The 23,404-nt window shown below is 50.7% G+C and overlaps 7 protein-coding genes across 7 annotated transcripts; 5 read left to right on the top strand and 2 right to left on the bottom strand.

Moving 5' to 3' along the window:
- Positions 1 to 154: 154 nt before the first annotated feature.
- QC761_0077190 (uncharacterized protein) lies at positions 155 to 1,835 on the top strand (the record flags this gene model as incomplete). The annotated part of the gene is made up of 3 exons (XM_062872797.1): positions 155 to 161; positions 240 to 997; positions 1,317 to 1,835. The coding sequence occupies 3 exons, from the start codon at positions 155 to 157 to the stop codon at positions 1,833 to 1,835; spliced, it is 1,284 nt and encodes a 427-aa protein (XP_062730711.1).
- Positions 1,836 to 3,260: 1,425 nt separating this feature from the next.
- On the top strand, positions 3,261 to 3,845 carry QC761_503435 (uncharacterized protein; the record flags this gene model as incomplete). The annotated part of the gene is made up of 1 exon (XM_062879573.1): positions 3,261 to 3,845. One exon carries the CDS (start codon positions 3,261 to 3,263, stop codon positions 3,843 to 3,845), a length of 585 nt encoding a protein of 194 aa, XP_062730710.1.
- A 973-nt stretch (positions 3,846 to 4,818) lies between these two features.
- On the top strand, positions 4,819 to 5,928 carry QC761_503420 (uncharacterized protein; the record flags this gene model as incomplete). Its single annotated transcript, XM_062879572.1, has 1 exon — positions 4,819 to 5,928. The coding sequence occupies one exon, from the start codon at positions 4,819 to 4,821 to the stop codon at positions 5,926 to 5,928; it is 1,110 nt and encodes a 369-aa protein (XP_062730709.1).
- A 290-nt stretch (positions 5,929 to 6,218) lies between these two features.
- Positions 6,219 to 14,644, top strand: POL2 (DNA polymerase epsilon catalytic subunit). The gene is made up of 3 exons (XM_062879570.1): positions 6,219 to 8,205; positions 8,260 to 8,405; positions 8,455 to 14,644. The coding sequence occupies exons 1-3, from the start codon at positions 7,586 to 7,588 to the stop codon at positions 14,448 to 14,450; spliced, it is 6,762 nt and encodes a 2,253-aa protein (XP_062730707.1). The 5' UTR covers positions 6,219 to 7,585; the 3' UTR covers positions 14,451 to 14,644.
- QC761_503410 (uncharacterized protein) lies at positions 6,421 to 6,924 on the bottom strand (the record flags this gene model as incomplete). Its single annotated transcript, XM_062879571.1, has 1 exon — positions 6,421 to 6,924. One exon carries the CDS (start codon positions 6,922 to 6,924, stop codon positions 6,421 to 6,423), a length of 504 nt encoding a protein of 167 aa, XP_062730708.1.
- Positions 14,645 to 15,421: 777 nt separating the features above from the next.
- Positions 15,422 to 16,410, top strand: QC761_503395 (uncharacterized protein). Its single transcript, XM_062879569.1, has 2 exons — positions 15,422 to 15,969; positions 16,035 to 16,410. Exons 1-2 carry the CDS (start codon positions 15,494 to 15,496, stop codon positions 16,198 to 16,200), a joined length of 642 nt encoding a protein of 213 aa, XP_062730706.1. The 5' UTR covers positions 15,422 to 15,493; the 3' UTR covers positions 16,201 to 16,410.
- A 4,295-nt stretch (positions 16,411 to 20,705) lies between these two features.
- On the bottom strand, positions 20,706 to 21,560 carry QC761_503390 (uncharacterized protein; the record flags this gene model as incomplete). The annotated part of the gene is made up of 1 exon (XM_062879568.1): positions 20,706 to 21,560. The coding sequence occupies one exon, from the start codon at positions 21,558 to 21,560 to the stop codon at positions 20,706 to 20,708; it is 855 nt and encodes a 284-aa protein (XP_062730705.1).
- Positions 21,561 to 23,404: the final 1,844 nt, after the last annotated feature.

Raw genomic sequence — 23,404 nt, 5'->3', positions numbered from 1 at the left:
CTCCTCGCCGGAAACCTCGGCGGTGTCCTATCCCAGAGTCCCGGCGACCCTCCAGCATGGCAAACGGGCGTCCTCACCGACGATGGCAGCTGTGGCCCTAAATCATTAGAGGACTAAGTCTGCACGCCTACCTGGGGAGCCGGCTGTGGTGCCGATGGACGCTGTGGATTTAAAGACGCCTGTGGAGATGGCTGGTGAGTACTTCCTTTCCCTCCGTTCCAATGCCCATCTGTTTACAAGACACATCAAAAAAACAGCCAGCATGGCTACGGCAACTGCAATATCCATTGGACTGGCGTCCCCTCACCCGACGGCTCTTGTGGCTATCCCAACTTGTACAACTGCACCAACTCAGGCTTTGGTTCCTGCTGCTCATCTGCCAACTGGTGCGGAGACTCGCCTGGACACTGCGGTGCCGGCTGCAAACCTCTTTTCGGCATCTGCACTGAGTTTAACGTCAGTCCTGACGGCTCGTGCGGCCCTGCAAACGGTGACAAGACTTGCGCTGGGTCCGGCTTTGGCGACTGCTGCACGTCGGGAGGCTGATGCGGCAACATCACTGATCGCTGCGCGGCCGGTTGTCAGTCTGGCTTTGGGACTTGTGATGCTGGGACAGGAAATATTTCCACCGACGGTCAATGCGGTGCCAATGGCAAGACCTGCACTGATTCTGGCTTTGGAGACTGTTGTTCGGCAGGAGGATGGTGTGGCGGTACCAGTGATCACTGTGGTGCAGGTTGTCAGTGTGGTTTTGGCACATATAACGGCGGGAGCGGTTCCATCTCGGATGACGGGGAGTGTGGGACAAGGAATGGTAGAACTTGTACGGGCTCTGGCTTTGGAAACTGCTGCTCTCGGAATGGCTTCTGTGGTTGCACGACGGAACACTGCAGTGCTGGTTGCCAGAGCGGCTTCGGGACCTGTTCCAGTGGCAGTAATTCGATCTCGACGGATGGGGAGTGCGGTACCAGAAACGGCAAAACCTGCACTGGATCCGGCTTCAGCAACTGTGTTCCCAGAATGGCTTCTGTGGAAGCACGACGGATCACTGTAGCGCTGGTTGTCAGAGCGGGTTCGGGACCTGCAGCGGTGGAAGTGGTTCCATCTCGACCGATGGTACATGCGGCTCTGTGAACAAGAAGACGTGCATAGGCTCAGGATTTGGTAATTGCTGTTCGTCCAGCGGCAACTGCGGTACCACTACTGCGCGCTGCGGTGCTGGCTGCCAAAGCAGCTACGGGACATGCAACAGCGGTAGTGGCACTATTCCACTGATGGCAAGTGCGGATCCAACGGGAAGACTTGCACAGGCTCAGGATTTGGAAACTGCTGTTCGCCGTCTGGTAATTGCGGTGGAACAACGGACCACTGTGGCGTTGGCTGCCAGCCCAGCTTTGGCACTTGCTCAAGTGGAAGCGGGAGCATTTCGACTGATGGAAAATGCGGCTCCAATTGAAAGACGTGTGTGGGATCGGCGTTTGGGAACTGTTGTTCAGCCACTGGGAATTGTGGCGGAACTGCTAATCACTACGGTCAAGGATGGTAAGCTACCTAACATTCCAGGTTCTTGTTCTCTTGATATGTTGTGTGCCCGACAGACAATGACAATAGCCAGAAGACCTTCTCGAGTGCCTGTCTTACCAGCAAAATACCCTCTGTTGATGGCAGCTGTGGCCCAAGTAAGGGCGGGTGGACATGCAACGGTGGCGACTTCAAGAATCAATGCTGCAGCGCTGGTGACTTCTGCGGGACAACGAGTGCGCACTGCAGCACTGGGTGTCAGAGAGGATACGGTCGATGCAGCTGAAGAAGTTGTTTCTTTGGTGAGTCTATAACTTAGCTTAGATATCACAATGCAACATTAGTCTTTTGCAACCACCGAACTCCAAACACCTCCCTCTGCCAGAAGAGTATGTAAACATCCCTTGCTATGCATGGAGATCATGGATCCTCGAGGCTCAACTTTGCGTGAGTCTTAAACGACAGCAGAGCAAAGAGAATTACCATCCACAGCAAGGTCATAATAGGAGAGAAAGTCATTTGCCATCCACTGGGAAGGACGCAACGTGGCCTGCCTTTGTTCAATACTTATGTCATCAGAGCTTGGTCAGGGGGTGGCAGTGCAGTGTGGCTGGTGTGGCGGATGATTTAGCAGCACGATGAGAACTAGGCCACGATCATGGCCATCATAGGGTGCGGTAGCTTCTTCATTGTCATATCTATATTGGCAGATGTTCTAGACTCTTATTTATTGAGTGTCTATCTGAGCCAATGCCTTGTGTCAATGCCCGTCAAGTACCTTGATAGCCGGTATTCCTTGCTGCTGTCCTGTTTCTTCACCTTCCCACTGCCCTACCGTACTTCCACCTAAGCTCTCCTGCCTTGTGCCCTCTGCCCTTCCAGGGCATTCTTCTGCGACCTGATTTCTCCGAGTATTGCGTTGCTCCTTCTTCGCGAGTGGAAAAATCAGCCAACCAGCTTACGTAGATACCTTGCTGACCAACCGTGTGAGTCCCTTATCTCTTCACCTTGCTGCGATGATAGGGAACAATAGGTAAACAATGGGGATTGATTCCGGCCATCGGCTGGCCCCGCCTTCTGCTACTCAGGTATAAATTACCCTCTTCTGACCCCCTCTTCTTCCTCTGCTCCTTTTCCTCCTCCTTGCGCCTCTCTTTCCACCCGTTGGAGCTTTCCTTCTTGCCCACTTGAGCATCTTGTTTTCGCCGGCCCGCGCTTCTGTTATCGCCTCCTCGCAACTCTATTTTGCCAGCCCGCCTGCTCACAAATAACAATGGTAAAGTCAAAGAAGAAAAACCCAGCATCGCGAGAAGGCGGCCGTGGGTTCGGTTGATGCAAGTCCCCGATCAAACACATTCGCCGTCGATGGTTCTCTACCCTGGCTTGCCTCCATACATATTTGTTTCACTGTGAAATGCCGCTGCAATGCCAACACTGTCAATTATCATGGTTGACTTTCTCAGCGTGTTGTTTCACGTAATGACGGACTCAGGCTGTTTCTTCAACCGTCAACGCTGCTCCCGTTCTCGACCCCGCCGCTATGCAGCCTGATGCTGTGATCACGCTCACTCAGATTATGCAGGTAAGTATCTCGACCATCGACACTGAGCAGTTCTTTCCAGTGTCTAAGAGTGATGCAGGTGTTGCGCGATGAAGAGATCAACGGAATTGAAGTCGACCTCGGCAGTTGCGACGACGTAGAGCATTGGCTGTCTTCAGTGTCAGTTGGCTCCAAGAACATGGCACCCACAGAAGCCGTCAAGGATCTTGACAAAACTTTGGGCTCCACCGTCGACAGTATCGCCGACCTTGCCCTCGATCCTCACAGCACCGAGAAGACGACTCCTTTTCCCCTTGGAACCAGTGTGAAGATTGCCGATGAATGTGTTGATGACACACAGGCCGACATTGACCAGCTCTGCCAGAATATCACTAACTTGCAAGCCAACATGTACCCGGTCCTGCCGGAACAAGCGCGTTTGATCAAAGATCAAGGGGACACGATCGAGGCCCTCAAAAAGCACAACAACTTGCCGGCTACGGGTGCCACTGCTCTGTCGACCGACGCTGCTACGTTGGATGCCCTTACTCAAGCAGTTCAGGCCCTTCATGATCGAGTCACTGCCATTGAGCTCACGGTCAACAAGGCTGTGCTTTTCGGTGATCAGCCAGGGCAATCTGACATATTGGTAGCCGCAAACTCGATAAAGATGCGAGACAGGGAGCGCGAAAATTTCAACAAGTGCTTGGATGAAACCCTCCGTGATTGCGCACGGGACCATGGCGCTATCAAGCGCACCCTGGATGGCTTCCTCGCGGTGTAGAAAGCCGCGCAAGCCACGCAGGCCACGCAAGGGGCTGAGATGGTGAAGTTGAAGAATGACTCAATCGCCTGGATAGAGGGTGGTGTAGATTTTGATGATGTAAGTACCAGTCTATTGCATTAATAGCTGGGACTACAACTCCCCAATGCTGAGATCACAACCCCTTCCAAGCTGGGATTCCAAAGCGTTGAAGTTGGGATGGCTTCTCCAAGCAGGAGAAAGCTGAGACTACATTATACCAACGCCCCTTGTATGCTAAACAGATGCTCACCCGCCTCTGAGACTCGAAGATTTAGAATTCCTGCGGCTGTTTGGAAATTTATGGAGCTCTCTTTGGCGATGTGGTTGTAAACAAGGCTACGGGCAAGACGTGGTTGGCATCGGTGGTATCAACGTCAGGTTGGGCAAAAGGTTGGGTTTGTACTCGGTCCTGGTTGTCAAACACTCGAAGTTAATAGACACCAAAAGATTCTGTGAAACATATCCCACGTGTACCGCAATAGCAATCGGGTATGTGACGTATCGTTTGACTGGAGGACCGGAGTCTCTGGGTCGATTGTGATCAGTTGAAGATGCAAAAGGTGGGTCTCGATGTGCTCATGCGACTGCCAAAAGTGGGGCGGGGAACCCCTGCACAAGCCACTGGTGCCCTGCATTCAGACTCCGACTCCCCTTCTTCAGCGATTCAACCGCCGGGCGGCCAACAATAGCGTAGCGCATCGGCAAGCCATCCATTGTCAAGACCACCTGCACTCAACTGCCACGTTTTTGGAACCTACTACCGTACAGCCAGCTGTTTATATCTCCTTCCCCCCTCCCAGGTCTCCTCACCCAACTCCCACAGCTGTTATATCGTCGGCAAGATCATCGAGTCCCAAAAGCACTACCGCACCTCATCTGCAGCCCTATAAGGCTCGGTGGATTCATCAAGCAGCAATTGACCGCCAGCGCCGCCGCCTCCCGAAACGTTCGAATGTTCACACCAACAACTGAAATGGCAGCGCCATCACCCTTCTCAACGCCGAAGCGAAAGCGCGAGCAGATACTAGGACGTCAAATCCCCGACTTCCCCTCTCCAGCACATCAACAACAACAGTTCACCTTCAGCCCCGACTCCTCTCAAACGGACGACGGCAGCACAAGCCCCCGAAGCTGCGTCGCACACAGGTTCCGGGGCCTCGCCCTGGGGCCCACGCCGAGTGGGGGTGGGGTCGTCCTCAACAACAGTAGTGGAGACAGCACCGGCAGTGTCAGAAACTCTTTTGGACCCCCCCCAGATTTTGGCAGCGCGATGGATACCTCCTCGTCATCAGAGATGGACATGGACAATTCGGAGAGGGGATCCCGCAAACGGGCGAGGATTCGGGAGGTGGTGATGAGTGATGATAATGTGACAGCGGATGCGGTTACCCGGGGCAGTCTGCGGGATGCAGAACAACAACACCAAGATACCGCCGATAAGCAGCGGCAGTCGTCACCAAAATCGCTCCGTTTCGCGATTGATACTGGGGTGGTGGAACAGTCGGAGACGATCGCCAACACGCACACTACCGCGCCTCGAGCAATTACTCTACCATCAAGGACAAAGCCTGCTGCGAAAAAGCCCCGCAGTCGAAAGACTACTCCCCAGCCGCAAGCAGAGCTTCCGTTGCCGGCTATGACACTTACAAACCTCCCGATTTTGGCTCCGAAACCACCGCCGGCTGAGGCGACGGCGGCTGCTCCGAAGCCACCGACAACGGTTATTACGGATCCCTTAAGGGCATCGCTGACATGGCACGATGACGAGATTACGATTTATGACCCTGATGACAGCGATGATGATGGGACGGGGATTAATGGGATTGGGTTTAAGCCTACGGCTGCGGTGGCCTATGCGAGGACGGTGAAGAGGAAGCAGCAGCTGGCTGAGTACAGGAAAAGAGAGGAACGAGAGGCTAGGGCGTGGAGGAGCCAGAGGAGGAGGCGAGGGGAAAGTCCGGCCGTTAGCTTCAGTGGGAGTAGCTCGGATGTGAAGAAGAAGGTGGAGAGGAGGAGGGTGAGGTTTTTGGACGGGGGCGCTGAGGTTAAGGTGACGGTTTAGGGTTTGGGGGCTGGGAATTTATTTCCAGGATGGAGACGGGGCTTTTCAACGATACATTGGGAAAACTGGCGTTTGGTTTCTGGCTTGGGCTTTTGCAGGGTTCTGGCAGCTTGTTCTAGCAATGATGGGTTATGGAGTTCCTGGTTCTTTTTGTGAGCGGCAGGCTAGCCGACAATTTCTTTTTTTTATCATGGATTTATTGAAGTAATGATAACGGCCGCATGGATGATTGTCTTTTTTTTTTTTTTTTTTTTTTTGGGGGAATTTCCTTTTGTTCTCAGTGGTTCAGTGGTGTGATTTGGGTGGATTTGAAGGAGCATCTTGAACATGTTGAATAGCGCAGTGTTGAATTGTTTTAACATGACAATGGAAATATACCCATCATGAATGATATCTTGTCATTGGTACCCAAAGCTTCCCCTGGTGCTGGTGCTCCCACTGGTATATGTACAACCTATCTTACACCTCACTATCCTACACTTTGTGACGTCCCTACCAAACCTTCCACCAACTCTTCCTCTTTTGCTCCTCCAGTAACCTCCTCTCCTCTTCCGCCTTCCTCCTCCTATCCTCCTCCTCCTTCGCTCTCATCTCAGCCTGTTTTTGCCCGTATACCTCTACCACTCTGGCCACTTTGGCCTTCTCCTGCCTTCGCTTAGCCTGGCAGTACTCGTACTGGAGGATGGCGGTCAGGGCGCCTGTGCCGACGGCCCAGTTGGCGGCGCGGGGGATAGGGAGACCGAGGATCGAGCGGAGGATGCCGACTGCGGAGCCGAGGCCTATGCCTGTTAGGAGGCCGGTGCGGGCGCAGGGGGTTTGGTGGACGGTGAGGAAGGAGGAGGGGGTGATGGTTGATAGGGCTGCTGCGAGGGAGAGGTCTTCTTCTTGGGGATTTTGTTTTTGGGGCGGTGATGAGGGCGTGATTGTTGTCGGTTTTTGGAGCCACGGGAGTTCGGATTCGGGGTTGTTGGAGGAGTCGTTTGGTGGGGTGGTCATCTTGGGTGGGAGATGTTGAGTTCGGTGGAGGGGGGGTGCTGGAGCAAACTTGGTAATGTCAACAGTCGATATGGGAAGTATGTGGGTGCAATTGAGGCATACATGGGTTTGAGCTGGCCGGTTGTTTACTTTGTCTTGGTCTTGAGCTTCGGCTTGTGATGCAGAGCTCCAAGTCTTGCATTTGTCCACTGCCGTTTCGATGGTGTGGTCTGTGCTTTTACTCGTCTGCCAAAACGTGGGGAAGCTGTCTACACAGGGTTAGGGTTTCTGGTGTCCCCGTTGCACCCCTGTGTTAAGTGCCCCACCAAGTCGCGTCGCGATTGGAAGCGCGCTTCAGAACGCGTCTTTGTTTAATGGGTTTTTGCCAACACAGTCGAGGCAGTGGTCCACAGCGAACACCACCACCAATTGGCACCTTTCCCAAGTAATCCACGGACTCAGGAGCTGTGTCTTTCGTTCTTTGACATTTCTATCAGTTCAATGCTGCCTTTTCATGATTGAATGTCGTTTCTTTTGCTCGGCACTTCCACTATCGTATAGCGTATAGCGCACAGCGGCATCCAGCATAGAAAGCCAAGACAGCCAGCGCCATCGAGTCTACAGAGTACCCCGGGTCGACATTAATTGACACCCGTCCACGGGATAGTTACATACCTTCACCATGCCGAATACCTCCCTCCGCCAGCCCCGGGGCGGCTACCGACGAGGCGGCAAACAAGCGTACCATGGGCCCAAGACAAAAACCTTTGCGGCCTCGTCCAGCACCCGCGGCGAGGCCACCTCGATGGATGAGAAGTGGGAGAGAACCGCACTGGCACACCAGATCGACGAGAATATGGGTTTTGCGCGCTATGACGCCGGACGGAAGCGCGAGGGCTGGTTGGTCAACGTACAAGCTACCTCTATCGACGACCCACGGATTCCCGGAGGTGGCGGCAGGGCAGCGCTTGACTGTTACTTCATCGAGGAGGACGGACAGACATTCAAGGCGACGGTGGACTTTGAGCCATACTTTTTGATAGCTTGCCGAAAGGGTCATGAAGGGGAGGTGGAGGAGTGGTGCAAGAGGGTACCTGGGGGTGGAGTGGTCAAGGCGATCAAGAAGATTGAGAAGGAGGATTTGAGCATGCCGAATCACTTGCTGGGATACAGGAGGACGTTTCTCGAGATCAAGTTTCACAATGTGCAAGACTTGATGGCGGCAAGGAGGGATATTATGCCGATAGCGGAAAAGAATAAGAAGGGGATGGATGCTATGGACACATATGCTGAGGTTGCTACGTGAGTTTGACATTCAGGGGGTTTCTCTCCTGCTGGCTTACTGACATATGGCAGAACAAACGGCAACTTTGATCTTTTTGATGACGACTTACGAAGAGACGACCAACGACACAAAACATCATTTGCTGAGGCGAGCGATTTTATTGTTGATATCAGGGAATATGACGTCCCATACCACGTTAGAGTAATGATAGACTTGGGTACGTGCCTCTCGGTTCTTTACCCGCATTGTTGGCTAACTCCTGTCAGACATTCGGGTGGGTAATTGGTATTTTGTAGAGGCCAAAAACGGTGTGACGACAGTTATTCGAAATGAGGACCGCCTCGCCCCAGCAGATCCGGTCGTCATGGCCTACGATATCGAGACGTGCAAGGCGCCATTAAAGTTTCCCGATGCCGCGGTGGATCAGATCATGATGATATCCTACATGATCGACGGGCAAGGTTTCTTGATCACGAACCGAGAGGTTGTCTCCGAAGACATTGCGGATTTCGATTACACACCAAGACCAGAATACCCGGGGCCGTTTATGATCTTCAACGAGCCGGACGAGAAGTCAGTACTAGAACGGTTCTTTCTCCACATCAAGGAAGCTCGACCAACCGTTATCGCCACTTACAACGGTGATTTCTTCGATTGGCCCTTCGTGGAAACCCGTGCTAGCATCAACGGGATTGACCTGTACCACGAAATTGGTTGGAAAAGGGACAGCGATGATCAGTTCAAGTGCAATTACAGCGTTCACATGGACTGCTTTCACTGGGTCAACCGTGACAGTTACCTGCCACAAGGTAGCAGAGGCTTGAAGGCAGTCACGGTGGCCAAGCTTGGATACGACCCAGACGAACTCGATCCCGAACTCATGACACCCTACGCCCAAGAAAGACCACAAACCCTAGCCGAGTACTCAGTCTCCGATGCCGTCGCCACCTACTATCTGTACATGAAATACGTCCACCCCTTCATTTTCTCTCTCTGTACCATTCTACCGCTTGGCCCAGACGACACGCTCAGAAAGGGTACAGGAACCCTGTGCGAGATGTTGTTGATGGTGCAGGCCTACCAAAAGGGTATCGTGCTTCCAAACAAGCACGTCCAGGCCAAGGAGTCATTTTGGGAAGGACACTTGCTGGAATCAGAGACGTATGTTGGTGGACACGTCGAAAGTATCGAGGCTGGCGTGTTCAGGGCCGACATCCCCGTCACCTTTGCCGTTGACACAGGGGCAGTGGATGAGTTGTTGAGGGATCTGGATGCTGCCTTGAAGTTTAGTATCACGGTCGAAGAAAAGAAGTCCATGGACGATATCACCAACTACGACGAGGTGAAGGAGCAAATCGTTGCCAAGCTCATGAACCTCAAGGAGACGCCAAACCGCCTCGAGAACCCCCTCATCTACCATCTCGACGTCGCCTCCATGTATCCCAACATCATGACGACCAATCGGCTGCAGCCGGATTCCATGATCTCAGAGTCAGACTGCGCAGCCTGTGACTTCAACCGGCCTGGCAAAACATGCGACAGAAGGTTACCATGGGCGTGGAGAGGAGAGTATCTACCAGCGAAGCGCGACGAGTACAACATGATTCGGCATGCGTTGGAGAGCGAACGGTTTCCAGGGAAAAAGCCTAACATGCCGACAAGATCGTTTCGGGAACTACCCGCTGATGAACAGGCAAGTCTGATCAGAAAAAGACTGCAGCTCTACTCGCAAAAGGTCTACCACAAGATCCACGACTCCACCACGATTGTCCGAGAAGCCATCATCTGCCAACGAGAGAACCCCTTCTACATCGACACGGTGCGCGATTTCCGTGATCGTCGTTACGACTACAAGGGAAAGGCCAAGGTGTGGAAAGGCAAGACGGATGCCCTCAGGAGCTCAGGCGCATCAGCGTCCGAGGTTGACCACGCCAAGAAGATGATCGTTCTGTTTGACTCGTTGCAGTTGGCGCACAAGGTCATTCTCAACTCCTTCTACGGATACGTCATGAGAAAGGGTTCCCGTTGGTACTCAATGGAAATGGCCGGCGTTACCTGTCTGACGGGCGCTACCATTATTCAGCTTGCCAGATCTCTGGTCGAGCGCCTCGGTCGCCCACTGGAGCTTGACACGGATGGTATCTGGTGTATGTTGCCGGCTACTTTCCCAGAGAACTTCACCTTCAAGCTCAAGAACGGCAAGAAAATGACCATTTCGTATCCCTGTGTCATGTTGAACCACCTGGTCCACGACAAGTTCACCAACCACCAGTATCAGACTCTTGTTGACCCGAAGACGTTCAAGTACGAGACCCACAGCGACAATTCCATCTTCTTCGAAGTCGATGGTCCGTACAAGGCCATGGTTCTTCCAACATCGAAGGAAGAGGACAAGAACTTGAAGAAGCGCTATGCCGTGTTCAACGACGATGGCAGTCTTGCTGAGCTGAAGGGTTTCGAGGTCAAGCGAAGAGGTGAGCTGAAGCTCATCAAAATCTTCCAGCAGCAAATCTTCAAGTTCTTCCTGGACGGCACCACTCTGGCTGAGTGCTACACCGCTGTGGCCAAGGTTGCCAACAGATGGCTCGACGTCCTCGACAGTAAAGGAACAACACTTGCCGACGAGGAGCTGATGGAGCTCATTTCCGAGAACCGCAGCATGACCAAGACTCTGGAGGAATACGGCTCACAAAAGTCCACATCCATCACGACGGCCAAACGCTTGGCTGACTTCTTGGGTGAGGCGATGGTCAAAGACAAGGGCTTGAACTGCAAGTTCATCATCTGTGCCAGGCCCAAGGGGGCGCCTGTCACTGAACGTGCCGTGCCAGTTGCCATCTTCTCTGCCGAGGAAGAGACCAAACGGATGTATCTGAAGAAGTGGCTCAAGGAAGAGCCAGCCGATACGGATCCTCGTGCCTTGCTTGACTGGGAGTACTACCGTGAGCGTCTTGGCTCTGTCATTCAGAAGCTCATCACCATTCCGGCAGCACTGCAAAAGGTCCGCAACCCAGTACCGCGCATTCCCCATCCGGACTGGCTGCAGCGCCGCATCAACATCAAGGACGACAAGATGAAGCAGAAGAAGCTTACCGATCTCTTTGGACCCACCACCAAGCGCCCTTTGAACGATATCACCAACCAGCTGGGAGATCTGGAGGATATTGGTGATCTGCTCAAACCCAAGACAGTTACCTCGGCTATTGCTGCCTCGCAAAAAGTGCTGTCATCTCACAAGCGCAAGTCCCCTGAGCCAGAAGAGGATCCCTTTGCAGCCCTTCCCAAGAAGATGCCCGATCCAAGCGAGGACTACCCCGCGTTCTTGGAATACCAGAAACAGAAGTGGAAGCTTCAAAAGCAGGCCAGGGCACGGAGACGCCATCTGTTCGGTGAAAGGCGTGGGAATGCACAGAACAGTCTCCAGCAGACCTTCCGCAACCAGGCCGAGGTGACCTTCAGGAATACTTGGCAGATTCTCCAGCTAAAGGCAACGGACATGCCAGGGATTGTTATTGCTTATGTACTCATCGACAACAAGATCCACACGGTCAAAATCAATGTCCAACGTCAGGTCTTCTTGAACTTGAAGAGCAAAGAGTTGCCGGATATCGAGATTGACGGGTGTCAGGTGGAACAGGTCAACCATACACTTCCCAATGGCCATTCTTCGGTGCACCTCTTTAAGCTCACTGTGCCAGAAGAGATCTACTTTGCCGAGGCTGAGAAGTTTTCACTGCTGTTTAACCATCCAAGTGTGGAAGGCGTGTATGAGAAGCAGATCCCACTCAACCTTCGGGCACTTCTCCAGTTGGGTAATCTCTGCACCATTGATACCAGCCAAGCTGGTGTTCTTGGCAAGGGTCTCGAGCAAGGGTTTGACCTTGATGGTCTCAAGAAACCAACCAAGCCAAGACCGTATCTGGAGGGCGCCCGTATGTCTTATGTGTATCTGTCACACATCAGCGCCGGTGACCGGCAGATCTTCGGCTTGTTCTCGACAACCGGTGATCAAGCACATGTCATTATCCAGCAGAAGAGCAAGGACGGCGGTCAGGATTTGCCAAACATCTCCAAGCTTTACTCAGATTTGCTTGCTCGGCGGATCAGTGAAGAGGGTGAAGACTCTACCTGGCAAGAACGCTTCCAATACCAAGAGAAGCTGAGCGTCAAGATTACTCAGGTCACTACGCGCCGCAAAGCTTTCCTCGAAGTTGGCGACATTGTCAAGAAGATGAAGAAGGAGGAATCCGGTCCGACGATGATGGTTATCCAATCCTCGCAACGCAACCTGCTGGTGCACGATATCCCCATCTTGGGTGAGTTTCCTGTCATGCCACTCAAGTACGACACAGCCGATAGCTCGCTGCCGCCTCTTGGGTGGCAAACTGTGGTGGCACGCCGTCTGGTGAACCACTACCTTAGCCTTGGTTCGTGGATCACGCACTTAACTGCCCTGGCCAAGTACGGCGATGTGCCACTGTGCAACTTGGAGCGGGACGATCCCCGCTTCTTGATCGACGTTGCCTATGCCCGCCGACTGCAAGCCAACAGTGTTGTTTTGTGGTGGTCGCCTAGCCCGCGGCCTGACCATGCTGGGTATGAGAAGGATGACGTGATTGGTCCGCTTGATCAGGTGCAGATGCCTTCGGTTAATACCCCTGGCACCTATGCTTCAGTTTGCATTGATATAGAGGTTCGCAATCTTGGTATCAATACCATCTTGACGTCGTCTCTTATCAACGAGCTTGAGGGCGCGGACAGTATCTCCTTCAACCCTGCTGGTAATGGCGGGGGTGGGGAAGAGTCGTTTCAGTCTGAGAATGCATTTGCGAACGCTGGTGTCCAAGTCCTTCGCGAGATGGTCAAGTCATGGTGGGCTGAGGCCTGCAAAGGGTCGACAATGGCCGATATTATGGTGCAGCATCTCATCCGCTGGGTTGAGTCCCCGGCATCTTGTCTCTATGACAGAGCTCTGCACTACTATGTCCAGATGATGAGCCGGAAAGCTCTTCTCCAGCTCATGGCTGACTTCCGCCGCGTGGGGTCGCACGTTGTGTACGCCAGTGCCAACCGCCTCTTGTTGCAAACCACCAAATCTGAGGTTGGCAATGCGTACGCCTACTCGCAGTACATCCTCAAGAGCATCAAAGCCAAGCCCCTGTTCCACTTCATCGATCTTGAAATCAAGGAATACTGGGACTATCTGGTTTGGTACGACGAGTTCAACTACGGCGGTAAAGCCTGCCAGGAAGTTCTCGAAAAAGATGAGCAAGATCTCCAGATGATCATGCACTGGCAAATCGCGACGTTCCTCCCAGTCCGACTGCAGCCAGTCTTCCGAGATTGGGTAGTCGAATTCATCGAACTCATGCACGGCATCAAACGACCCGCTAATGGATCAGATCCCACCGCCACCCCAAGAATGACCCAGCTCCCCTTCCGTGGTGACAGCACTCAACAAGCCGATGACAAGGTCGCCACAGGCGCTAACCAGATCATCCTGGGGAAGAATTTTGAGAAGCCGCTCAAGAAGGAAATTCTAGGGTTGATTCAGGCGCAAAAGAGGGAGATGCTTCACCCAGAGTTGGCCAATGACTACAGCTTTCCTGTTTTGCCTGGGTCTTACCTCCCGCAGCTGCTTCCTTCTTCTACGTCTACAGGGCCGGCGCATAAGAAGAGCGCGTCAGCAAAGCCAACGGCGAACCCAATCCTGGAACTGGTCAAGGCGCTCATGCAAGTGCTCTCTCTTGACAAGAACATCACTCTTGAGGCGAGATTGCTGAGGAAGGAGTTGTTGGCGCTTTTTGACGTGAGGGAGTTCTCCAAGGAGGGGCAGTTTCTGAATCCCTCGGAGTCGTTGAAGATAACCCAGTTGAGCTGTGAAAACTGCACCATGACGCGGGAGTTGGATTTTTGCAGGGATGAGGATTTGATGCCTTTGCCCGACGAGGAGCCACAGGCAAAGAGGTGGGCTTGTCAGTATTGCGAGGCGGAGTATGATAGGAATGCGATTGAGGAGAGGCTGGTGGGCGAGGTGGAGGGGATAGTGGTCGAGTGGACCTGTCAGGATTTGAAGTGTGGGAAGTGTGGAGCGGCGAGGGTGAATGAGTTTATGGAACATTGTACTTGCTCTGGGGAGTGGAGGGAGAGTGTGAAGAGGGAGGAAGTCATGAGGAGGTTGAGGGTTTATAAGAGGGTGGCGGGTTTTTATGGGTTGAGGATGTTGCAGGATGTGGTTGGGGAGATTTGGGAGGGGTTGTGATTGGGCAAGGGTGGGACCCGCTTTTAAATAGGGGGTTTGTTTATTTACTTTTTGTGGAGTTAAAGGGGGGTGGTCTTGGCTTTGATAAGGTAGTTGAATGACAAAAGCTCATTTTTGAAAAGCTGGGTGTCCCTTTTTGGATTCATTTTTGGATTTTGATATGGGACTTGAACATTTCTGTAGTTCTGTTTCACATTATGGTCGTCCATCTTTGACTTGAATGCTGATCATGGCGTCAGTGTGACAGCCAGGTGGTCTGGACCCGGGCCATCCGAGACATTTGGACCTCCTATCTTGTGTTGACTGCGGAGCACACCTTCCGGCCGGTTTCGGGCTGTCGTTGGTGGTGTGATGCAAAAAAAAAAAAAAGAGGCTCATCGGTTTTGCCAGTGCGAAGTGTCTCATTGGCATCGTGAGAAATCGGAATGGTGTTTTGGGGATGGCATTTGCTGAAATCTGTCATGTGGCGTAGTTGTCTGTTGGACAGAACTTGCTAGAACTTCTAGAGGGGCCAGTAGCCTTGTCATGTTACAAAGATTTCGGGGTCGTACAACCGGCTATCTTGTGCTTGCCTATTCTGGGATGCTTTCATTGCGATTTAACGCTACGAGTCATCTTTCAATCGTAATGAGCCAAGTTTTGCCTTTTTACATCAAGCGGAAGATGATGTCAGATGGCTACCTGTTCTGAACCCTAATCTTACCATCAATGAGCCCTCCTTATAAAGCTACATTGACGGACGGGTCGCGGTCCAGTCTAGTCCCACAAACTCATGTCTGTTACCCAACCCAGGCACCACGTGTACTCCCTCCGTCCTGACTGACAGAATGACAACCACTAACCACACAGCCACACACCTTGCCACAGGCTGAGTCAGTCCTACTGTGATGGTTCTCAAAGTCGTCAGATATCGCCAGTCAAGAACGGGATGCCTTACTGGAAGTTGGGCATAAAAGTGTCTAGTCTGGCATCTTATTTCTTCCTCTCTTGGCACACCAAGATCAATCCCTCACAACAAGCACCTTCTTCCCAATTTGACCACAATGTTACCGCTTCTGTTCTTCCTTCTGCCCTCCCTCACCCTCTCCTCCCCCGCTGTCTTCCCCTCGGATGACAGTAACAACCCTTCCTCCTCAGCCAATAACAATAACAACAACAACAACCACAACAACCACAACAACCCCACCGATCTAACAGCCCCAACCCCAGAATACCCCCTCCCCTGGAGCCTCACTCACTCCTCCTCCTCCCCAGCAGAGCCAGACATCTGGACTGACGACCCCACCCTCGCCACCCCCTCCCCGCAATATCCCCTCCCCTTCGCCTCCACCTCCAACAGCACCTTCGCATCCCTAGCCTCGCAAGCCAGAATCAGAATCGGCTGCACAAACAACCCCGTCGACGCGTCCGAGTTAGAGAACAGTCTCACTTGCTTGAGCAACTGGTGCAGCACCGGGAACACGATCCCGCCCCGTGGAGGGGAGTTTTGTAATGTGGGGGGGAGTATGATGTATATATGGTAAGTCTTTTCAAGTGGTTGTTGGGACTATGTGGATTGGGAGGGAGGCTGATGATGATGTGTAGTTCCTATGGAGGTAATAACCCTTGCAGTGCTAATGAGATGGTTACTGCTTGGGGGAGTATACAGAGGGATTGTGGGCCGGGCAGGGGGGGGTGGTGGTTTAGTAATGATTGGAAGAAGACTTATGGGATCGATTCGGCGGGGGCGAATGTTTGTGGGAATTTGTAGGGGTTGGGCTGTGTACCGAACTCGTGAAATTTTTTTTTTTTTGTTTTTGTTCTTTTTGGTTGAGGTGTTTGTTGTGTGGGAGTCTGGGTAGGTAGTCGGTGGGTTATTTGGTGGTGATGGTGGTCGTTGGAGACTTTTCTTTTTTCGTCTTTTTGTTTACAACATTCTGTGTTTTCATTGCTAGATAAATTCAAGTTGCTATTCGCCCACAAGTCTTGGTTTACGTGGTAGGAAATACTTTGCAGGCAATAAGATTTCAATGAAGAGACACGAGATCTCTACTCAAGAAATGAATGAGACTGGCAGTGGCCAGCATGGCTGAAGAAAAGAAAAAAGTGACAAAACAAAAAGCAAGGAGCTCAGTCCTGGGTTCGAACTAGGATCTTGAGTGCGGACAGGTCCCATACACATGGGTGCCGTGACCAGTGGCGAAGACGGAAAAGGATCTGCAGAAACTGGCAACTCTGCTGTGCGTCACTCCATACCAGTCGGCCACTGGAACTCCTTGCTGAATATTAGACACAAAAGCCTGGTATATATCAGACGGTAGAGCGTTGGCTGCTGTTGGGGAAGGACCGATGTAGCCGAGGATAGCCGACGAGGTTCGTGATGTCAACAAGCGCAGCCGTGCGTCATGTGTAGCCTGGAGTAGAGTTTTCACGTCAAGAATTAAGTCCCACTCACACTGGGCAGATGGGTTGATTTCACTCTTGCTGTCTGTCTGTTGCTTTTGCGAGGACCTCAATGGCCACATCACCAAGAGACTTGTTTGGAAATGAGCTTTTTTTGAATAGCATTCAGGCTGGTAGAGACATGCACGGTAATGCTAACTGTAACAATGGCGACCAAAATAGGGGTAATCAATAACTCCACTTCATTATCCATAACAGCAGAGAGATGTCTGGGTTGTCAGACATATCTCACATGTATTTGAACTCGATGGTCCCAGCCAAATCAGCAAAGGAGATCTGGCAAATAGAAGATAGGCGAAGAGTAAGGGGTTGTCTGTGGTCTCCCACCCGGCTGCTATGTACCCTGGCAATGTCAAGCTACACTCAAAACCAGCAGGCTATGTTCTGAGGAAATTCTTCAATCCTGGTGGTAAACAAAAGAAAGTGCCCTCTTGATGGTATTAAAAAAACACCACCCTCGTTCGGGGCTTTGCAACCCTCCCGCCATTAAGCTTAGTTTTTTGTTTTGGTGCAGTGGGCAGGGCCACTGCTGAAGCATTTTGTCTTGCGTGCCCAGGGTTTCCTGGTGTTTTTGATTTCTAATTTCATTATTATTATTATAAACAAAAGGGAAAGGATAGGCAAAAGAACAGGCAAACGGATAGCTTTGAATAAATGGAGAGATAATGGAGCTTCCAGTCTGGCACTCCCATATTTAACAAAATCACAACACCATAAGCTCACAACCTCCGCAACCAACGATACCAACAATAACTTCGTCAAAAAAACACAAAGCCCACTAACAGTCAAAGAAGCAAAAGACAAGGGGTGGCCCAGCCCAGATTTGCACCAGGACCTTCCGCGGCAGCGGAACTATGGGGAGCAAGTGAAGGGGTCCAAGACGACTATCAATTTTGGTTTTGTTTTTGTGGTTTTTAACAGCAATGTGATTCGAAGCAACGCTGCTAGCAGACTCAACCAAGCAATGCATATGCAGAGCCCCGCTGCCGCGACTATTCTGATTATACCACTGAGACCACCCCTTTTCGAAATTCAGGCTCGTGCGCAGACGCTAAATCCCCCGGCGATGGGAAAGAGCAAGTTCCCGCTACCTCTTCAACAAAAAGTTGCCAAATGAGTATCCGACGATATCCTCTATCTACACGTCGGAGTCAGAGGTGTCGAGCTAAGAGTTGAGTCGGGGGAGTGGCTAACATCGCCAGTCACTTGAAGAGCCCCTGCATCACAAACCAATAGTTCTTTGAGTGGCTGAAGGTGATGCCAGTCGGTTTGTATGTCGGGATCCAAGAAAAGACAATCTGCTTCCATCAGGATCTCCTTCGACAATTAAGCAAACTCCGAAGATCGTTATCTTGCGGCTTCCAACAAAGCGTAGTACTTGATAGCTGTGCTTGGGTCATGGCCGTACATGAAATCCAAGGTCTGATCCCCTTTGTCAGCTGCGTCTAAGTCGTTCAGCTCATAGTCAAGGGAGTTGTGGCTATTGTGCAAGTACTCCGGACCCACGGCCCTGACAAAATGTGTCCCAATCTGCACCCTAACATACTTGATAGGACAGAGAAGGCCCATTAGGGAATCGAGTGGTGAGAAGGGACAAGTTCTGGGAAGGTATTAACGATTTAGTGACGGTACTGGGCCGGCATGATTATTTTGTTGCCTGGCAGGCTAGACGGCTGGGTCCAGACTTAGGGTGCCTGTTTTATGCTAAGGGTTGTGAAAACAATTTCGTACAAAGACAGAGTTTGTCATGGTGCTTCTGGAGAAAGTGAAGATGGGCACAGGGGATTGGGATAGAGGAAGGAGGGGGGATGTTTGTTTTGTTACTTATTTGGAGGTCGCACTTGAGCCAATTTAGATTGGCGATGCGAACTCCGAATAAAGCCATAGTTTTGGAGCCAGGCCCAAGCTGCGAATGAGCTCGTTGTTTTGGTTGACGATACGAGAAAAGGGCCCAGCTGTGAGTGTTTTGTTGGGAGCTACACCTGAAGAGAGTGCCACAACTTTGGTATCCCCTGCTCTTTAGACCTCATATTGGATAATGGTCATTTTTGGCAGTTCCAACATAACAACCACAGGTACTTTTCAGGGTACTTGGAGCTGTTCAAAATATGTTTGGGGAGCCTTGCTACAGGGGCCAGGTGTCGCGCGATGTTCACCTTGCAGTTTCCGATGGTCACTTTTGCGGTTACAGATACCACCGTGTTGCCCATAGGTAAAAGAGACGGGTTCCAGTATTTATGTTTTTCCTTGACTCTCGAGAAGCGGTTCACTGCGCCCATAGTCAAGCCTCAGGGGTTGCCAAGGCTAGTCGTAAACAGATGTTCCTGACAGTAAGGTAGACGAGCTCTAACAATGCCTGCAACTGCACGCTATCCTTTCAGAAGATGCCTGACGTAGACTGACAGTTGATACGCCATGATGTTTTGAAGGCTGGCCGGGGGTTTCAGAGATGGGTTGCAAGCCACAGGATACCTGGCATTTGCTACCACGACGTCTTCTTATACCTCCCAAACCCTCCAGACTTCCTCCTATAAAGCGTGCAAAATATCCACCGGAATTGTCCGAACTTCCTCGTCTCTCTTTCTCATATCCCATCTAACTTTACTGCCTCCCACGTGAATCGGAAAATAAACCTTAACCAAATATTATTCTATAACAGTATCTCCTCTGTTTGGGCATTGTTGTGCCCCATGGTTCCAGGCTTGCATCCTCTACAGCCAACTGGTCATCCAGGAGTCCATCGGCAAAGTCCAACATCTTGCTAGTGTTCCTTCCATGACCGTGACCATGTCGAGGACCCACTTCTCAATGCTCAGCAGAAGCCCATTCGCCGACCGGTTTAGCGATTGTTTCCGGAGCAGCCAGTATCAAGTGATCGTTGGACAGAGAAGAGATTCCCTGGTGGTGTAGCGGTCAGCACGGCAGTTTCTGCGGGCTTTTCTTTCTCCCTGTCTATCCCTTGCTGGTAGGTTGGTGGTCGGTGAGCTCAAGTGGGCTCTATGCCAGCACCCAAAGATTCTGAAGGCACAGGTTCGAATCCTGTACAGCTCTTCCGTTGGTCCTCTTTTTGCCATTCCCAACCAATTCTTGGTGTTTCGTCATCTGTTGCTGCTGGTGTTTGACCTGACATCCTTGGAACCTCATCCCCTTCATCATCATCCGTAGAGCAAGATCGCGACAGGACCACGGCTGACCGGGTAAACGTCGTGAGTTCGAGTCCCGTCTTATGTCAACTCGATTCTCTTTGTCCCACTCCACCCGTTTGCTTGTTCGTTTCCACACCGGGTGCACCTCTGAAGTTCCCCTTCCCCTCTTTGTGGTCCATTAGTGTGTTTGTGTCAAATATTGCTGCGACCTCTTCAAGTGCTTTATTCAACCAGAGTTTGAGAATTTCTGTGACCTTGAATCCCCTTCCAATACTGCAACGGGCCACATGCTTAGTGGCTCTAGCCCTGTGCCTTGTCCCAGTTTACATTGTCGTTTCCCCCTTGATGCCATCACCACCACATGCCGCCACCGTCAGCTTGATTCTCCAGTGGCTGCATTGCAATAAAGCACAACAGCAAATAGCCAAACACAACAACAAACATCCAAGCACAGCAAAGCCACAGTGATAAGCCAAAACCTCAGCCTTACAAGACCAGCAAAATAACATAAAAAACAACAAAGCAACTTCAAAAAGCAAAAGCTCAACAAAATCCAACCAAATCAATTATTACAGGACATACCTTTCACCCTAAGGCCCCAACGTCTATAACCCAATGTTCCTTCTTTTCCCAATGTTCTTCACCCCAATCTCTCTTGAACCTCAACTCAGTAAGCATATTTGCTCCAATCAATAGCAACAACACTCTCATAGCACCGCACATCATTCACAAACGTCCTGTCATACGCCGCGCCCTCAGGTAAATCCACAAACTCATACGCGCATTCAGGCACCAGATTGACAGCAACACAGCCCTCAGGCACCCTCAAATGTGTGCCAGTCGAGTCCCTAGTTGCCCCAAGCCAGTTCACCACCTCAAACTTCCTGCTTTCCCCATAGTAAGGAATCGTCGTGTTCCCGCAAACGATAAACGATTTCACAATCGGGGCACCCTCCAAAATTTGCAAGGTGGAGTAGGGCATTGTCAGCTTGCTGATCGCGGTACCAGCACCAGGAGTGCCAGCATTGATGAAAAGCTCGCTGCCCTTGGTGTCATCGCTGCCTTGTTGGTACTGGATGGCTTCCGGGAAGGGTGACTCGGGCGGGCCCGCATCGGTGAGAATACCAGCACGGTAATTGGCAATGTCGGAGTAGCTACCGTTTTGGTAGAAAATGGGACCGGAATAGCTAACTACGGCGCGGTTCTGGGCCGGGCCGATGTGGGCGGTGGAAAGAAAAAGGTTGTGCACGGGGGGAGTAAGGTCAAGGGAGGGGTCGGTGACGTTGACGCGGAGACGGAAGCCACGGGCGCCGGAATGACGAGGGATGGAGCCTGGCTCCTGAGGGGTCCATTGTCTTGGAATGTCAGTAGATGAGGTGGGCGCGGCTGAGGCGAGGCCTAGAAGGCTGGCAAGAAGGAGGTACGAGTGCATGGTTGGAATTCTCGGGGGTTTGTCGGATAAGTTCGAAGACAAGATTGTGTCGGTCTGATCTGTGATGATGGTGAGTTGGATCGTTTGCATGTCATGCCTTCACCTTTATATGCGGGAATCAATGAGAATGACATCTCGTGATGGCGAAGGACGCTGTTTTCGATACGAGGAAAGCCTCGTTGGTGTCACCAGTATACGACGTCACACTGGTAACGGTATGAGTGATGATGAGAAGCTAATGATACGCCTTACTCACTTTGTGGGAAAATGCTACCTGGAAAGGCATGTGCCTGCAGGTCAGTTCGTGTCGCGGGCGGACAGTGTCCATGGTGCTTACTGAGCGCCTGTGACCTTCCACTTCTCAGGCCAATTCTGCCGCTTTAGGTAGTCCAGAGTGATCCGACTTTAGCCTGGGAACACCCATTGGGGCAACATTGCCATCTTGGAGTCGAAATTTCGGCCACCACCGGATATAAGTCGCTCGAGGAAGCCGAAAATCCTTCTAAATCCATTTATTCTAAACCTTTCAAACATATAATCTTTTATCCCTAAAATAATTCAATAACTAAATTTACCTAACACATTTTCAAAAAAAAAAAGCTTATATATTGTCACGGCTTGACACCTAGTGGGGCGCAGGCGCACCACTGACCAATCATTAGCACAGGATCACGGACCAATCAGAATAGGATCATTGGGATCGAGGGTCGATCTAAAGGAGTCAACCCCGGAAGGATAGTATCGATAGGATCGAGGGTCGAGTCTATCGATCCAGGATAACGCCAGGCTTGGCGCAGGGTATATATATACGGAGGAACTGGCTGGTGTAGATAGATAGTTCCGCAGTATACAATTTTAAGCTTGTATTTACGGTATCTAGTATTTACATTAAGATATCTTATCGTACACTATTTAGCTATACCGAACCAGGATTATTTAGAAGTAGCCTTTAACCGGTATCCCTTTTAGAAGTTCTAAATAGGGGTTCGTTATACGTTATATACTTACTTTAACTCTATTACGGATAAATTAAAGGTATTTTTTTACTATTATAGCCGGATTTAAAAACGTTTAAATGGGAGGTATCCCGCCTAGCCTAAGTAGTGAGGGACTTACTATTACTAATACTCGACCTACCGTAAAGTAAGTAATGCGGCGTTTTAAGGAATTTAAAGACGAGGCTTAGTAAACTCGGGAGTAGATTATTATTATATTAACCTTGCTTAAAGTAATATTTAAGTTCCTAATACTAAAGCACTATAAAGGAAGAAAAGCAAAGCTTAAAGGGTTCTTAATTTAGCTTAAAACCTATTTTCGTTAATATTTAAATTAGTTTATTAACGAAGAGTCGAAAGTTATTTTCGCGGCTATTAAACTTAAGGATAAGGCTCTCGCGTAGTTCGAACCTATCTTCGATAATTACTACGAGGAGGAGCCGTCTAATTAAGAAAAAATTACTATAGAATACTTCGAGAATTACTATATCTTTAAAACTAAGTTTAAAGAGATATTTAGGGAGTACGATGAAGTAAGGTACGCGTAAAAGAGGCTCGTAAACCTACGTTAAATACGTTTAGTAATTAATTACGTAACTTTATTTAAAATTAATAGCTTACGTAATACTATTAATAATAAGGGATTAATATAGTTCTTTTATAATAGCCTTAAAGAAAAGGTAAAAAATAAATTATATAAAGAATTAAGGCCTAATACTATCGATAAGTATATCGCTATAGTTATACGGATCGACGATTAGTAATTTTAGCGTTATACGGAAAAGAAAGGTAATAATAAAGATTATTATAGTGAAATGGTGAGAAAACACACAAAAACAACCACAACACTACAAATGTGTCCCAAACTGGGTTCTGAATGAACACTCCTGCGTGACAGTGGCTCGCTCGCAGGCCGCACTTCACGTAGGATAAACAAAA

This window comes from Podospora bellae-mahoneyi, chromosome 5, assembly GCF_035222275.1.
Source record: "Podospora bellae-mahoneyi strain CBS 112042 chromosome 5, whole genome shotgun sequence".
In the NCBI taxonomy this organism is placed as follows: domain Eukaryota; kingdom Fungi; phylum Ascomycota; class Sordariomycetes; order Sordariales; family Podosporaceae; genus Podospora; species Podospora bellae-mahoneyi.
This window is presented reverse-complemented; position numbering and strand designations above follow the sequence as displayed.

Excerpts from the sequence above, each read along its gene's own strand:
- POL2 (XM_062879570.1), top strand. The coding sequence starts at position 7,586 with ATGCCGAATACCTCCCTCCGCCAGCCCCGGGGCGGCTACCGACGAGGC. Across the intron at positions 8,206-8,259 it reads ACATATGCTGAGGTTGCTAC|AACAAACGGCAACTTTGATC; the intron begins GTGAGTTTGACA and ends GACATATGGCAG. Across the intron at positions 8,406-8,454 it reads TAGAGTAATGATAGACTTGG|ACATTCGGGTGGGTAATTGG; the intron begins GTACGTGCCTCT and ends AACTCCTGTCAG.
- QC761_503395 (XM_062879569.1), top strand. The coding sequence starts at position 15,494 with ATGTTACCGCTTCTGTTCTTCCTTCTGCCCTCCCTCACCCTCTCCTCC. Across the intron at positions 15,970-16,034 it reads GGGAGTATGATGTATATATG|TTCCTATGGAGGTAATAACC; the intron begins GTAAGTCTTTTC and ends GATGATGTGTAG.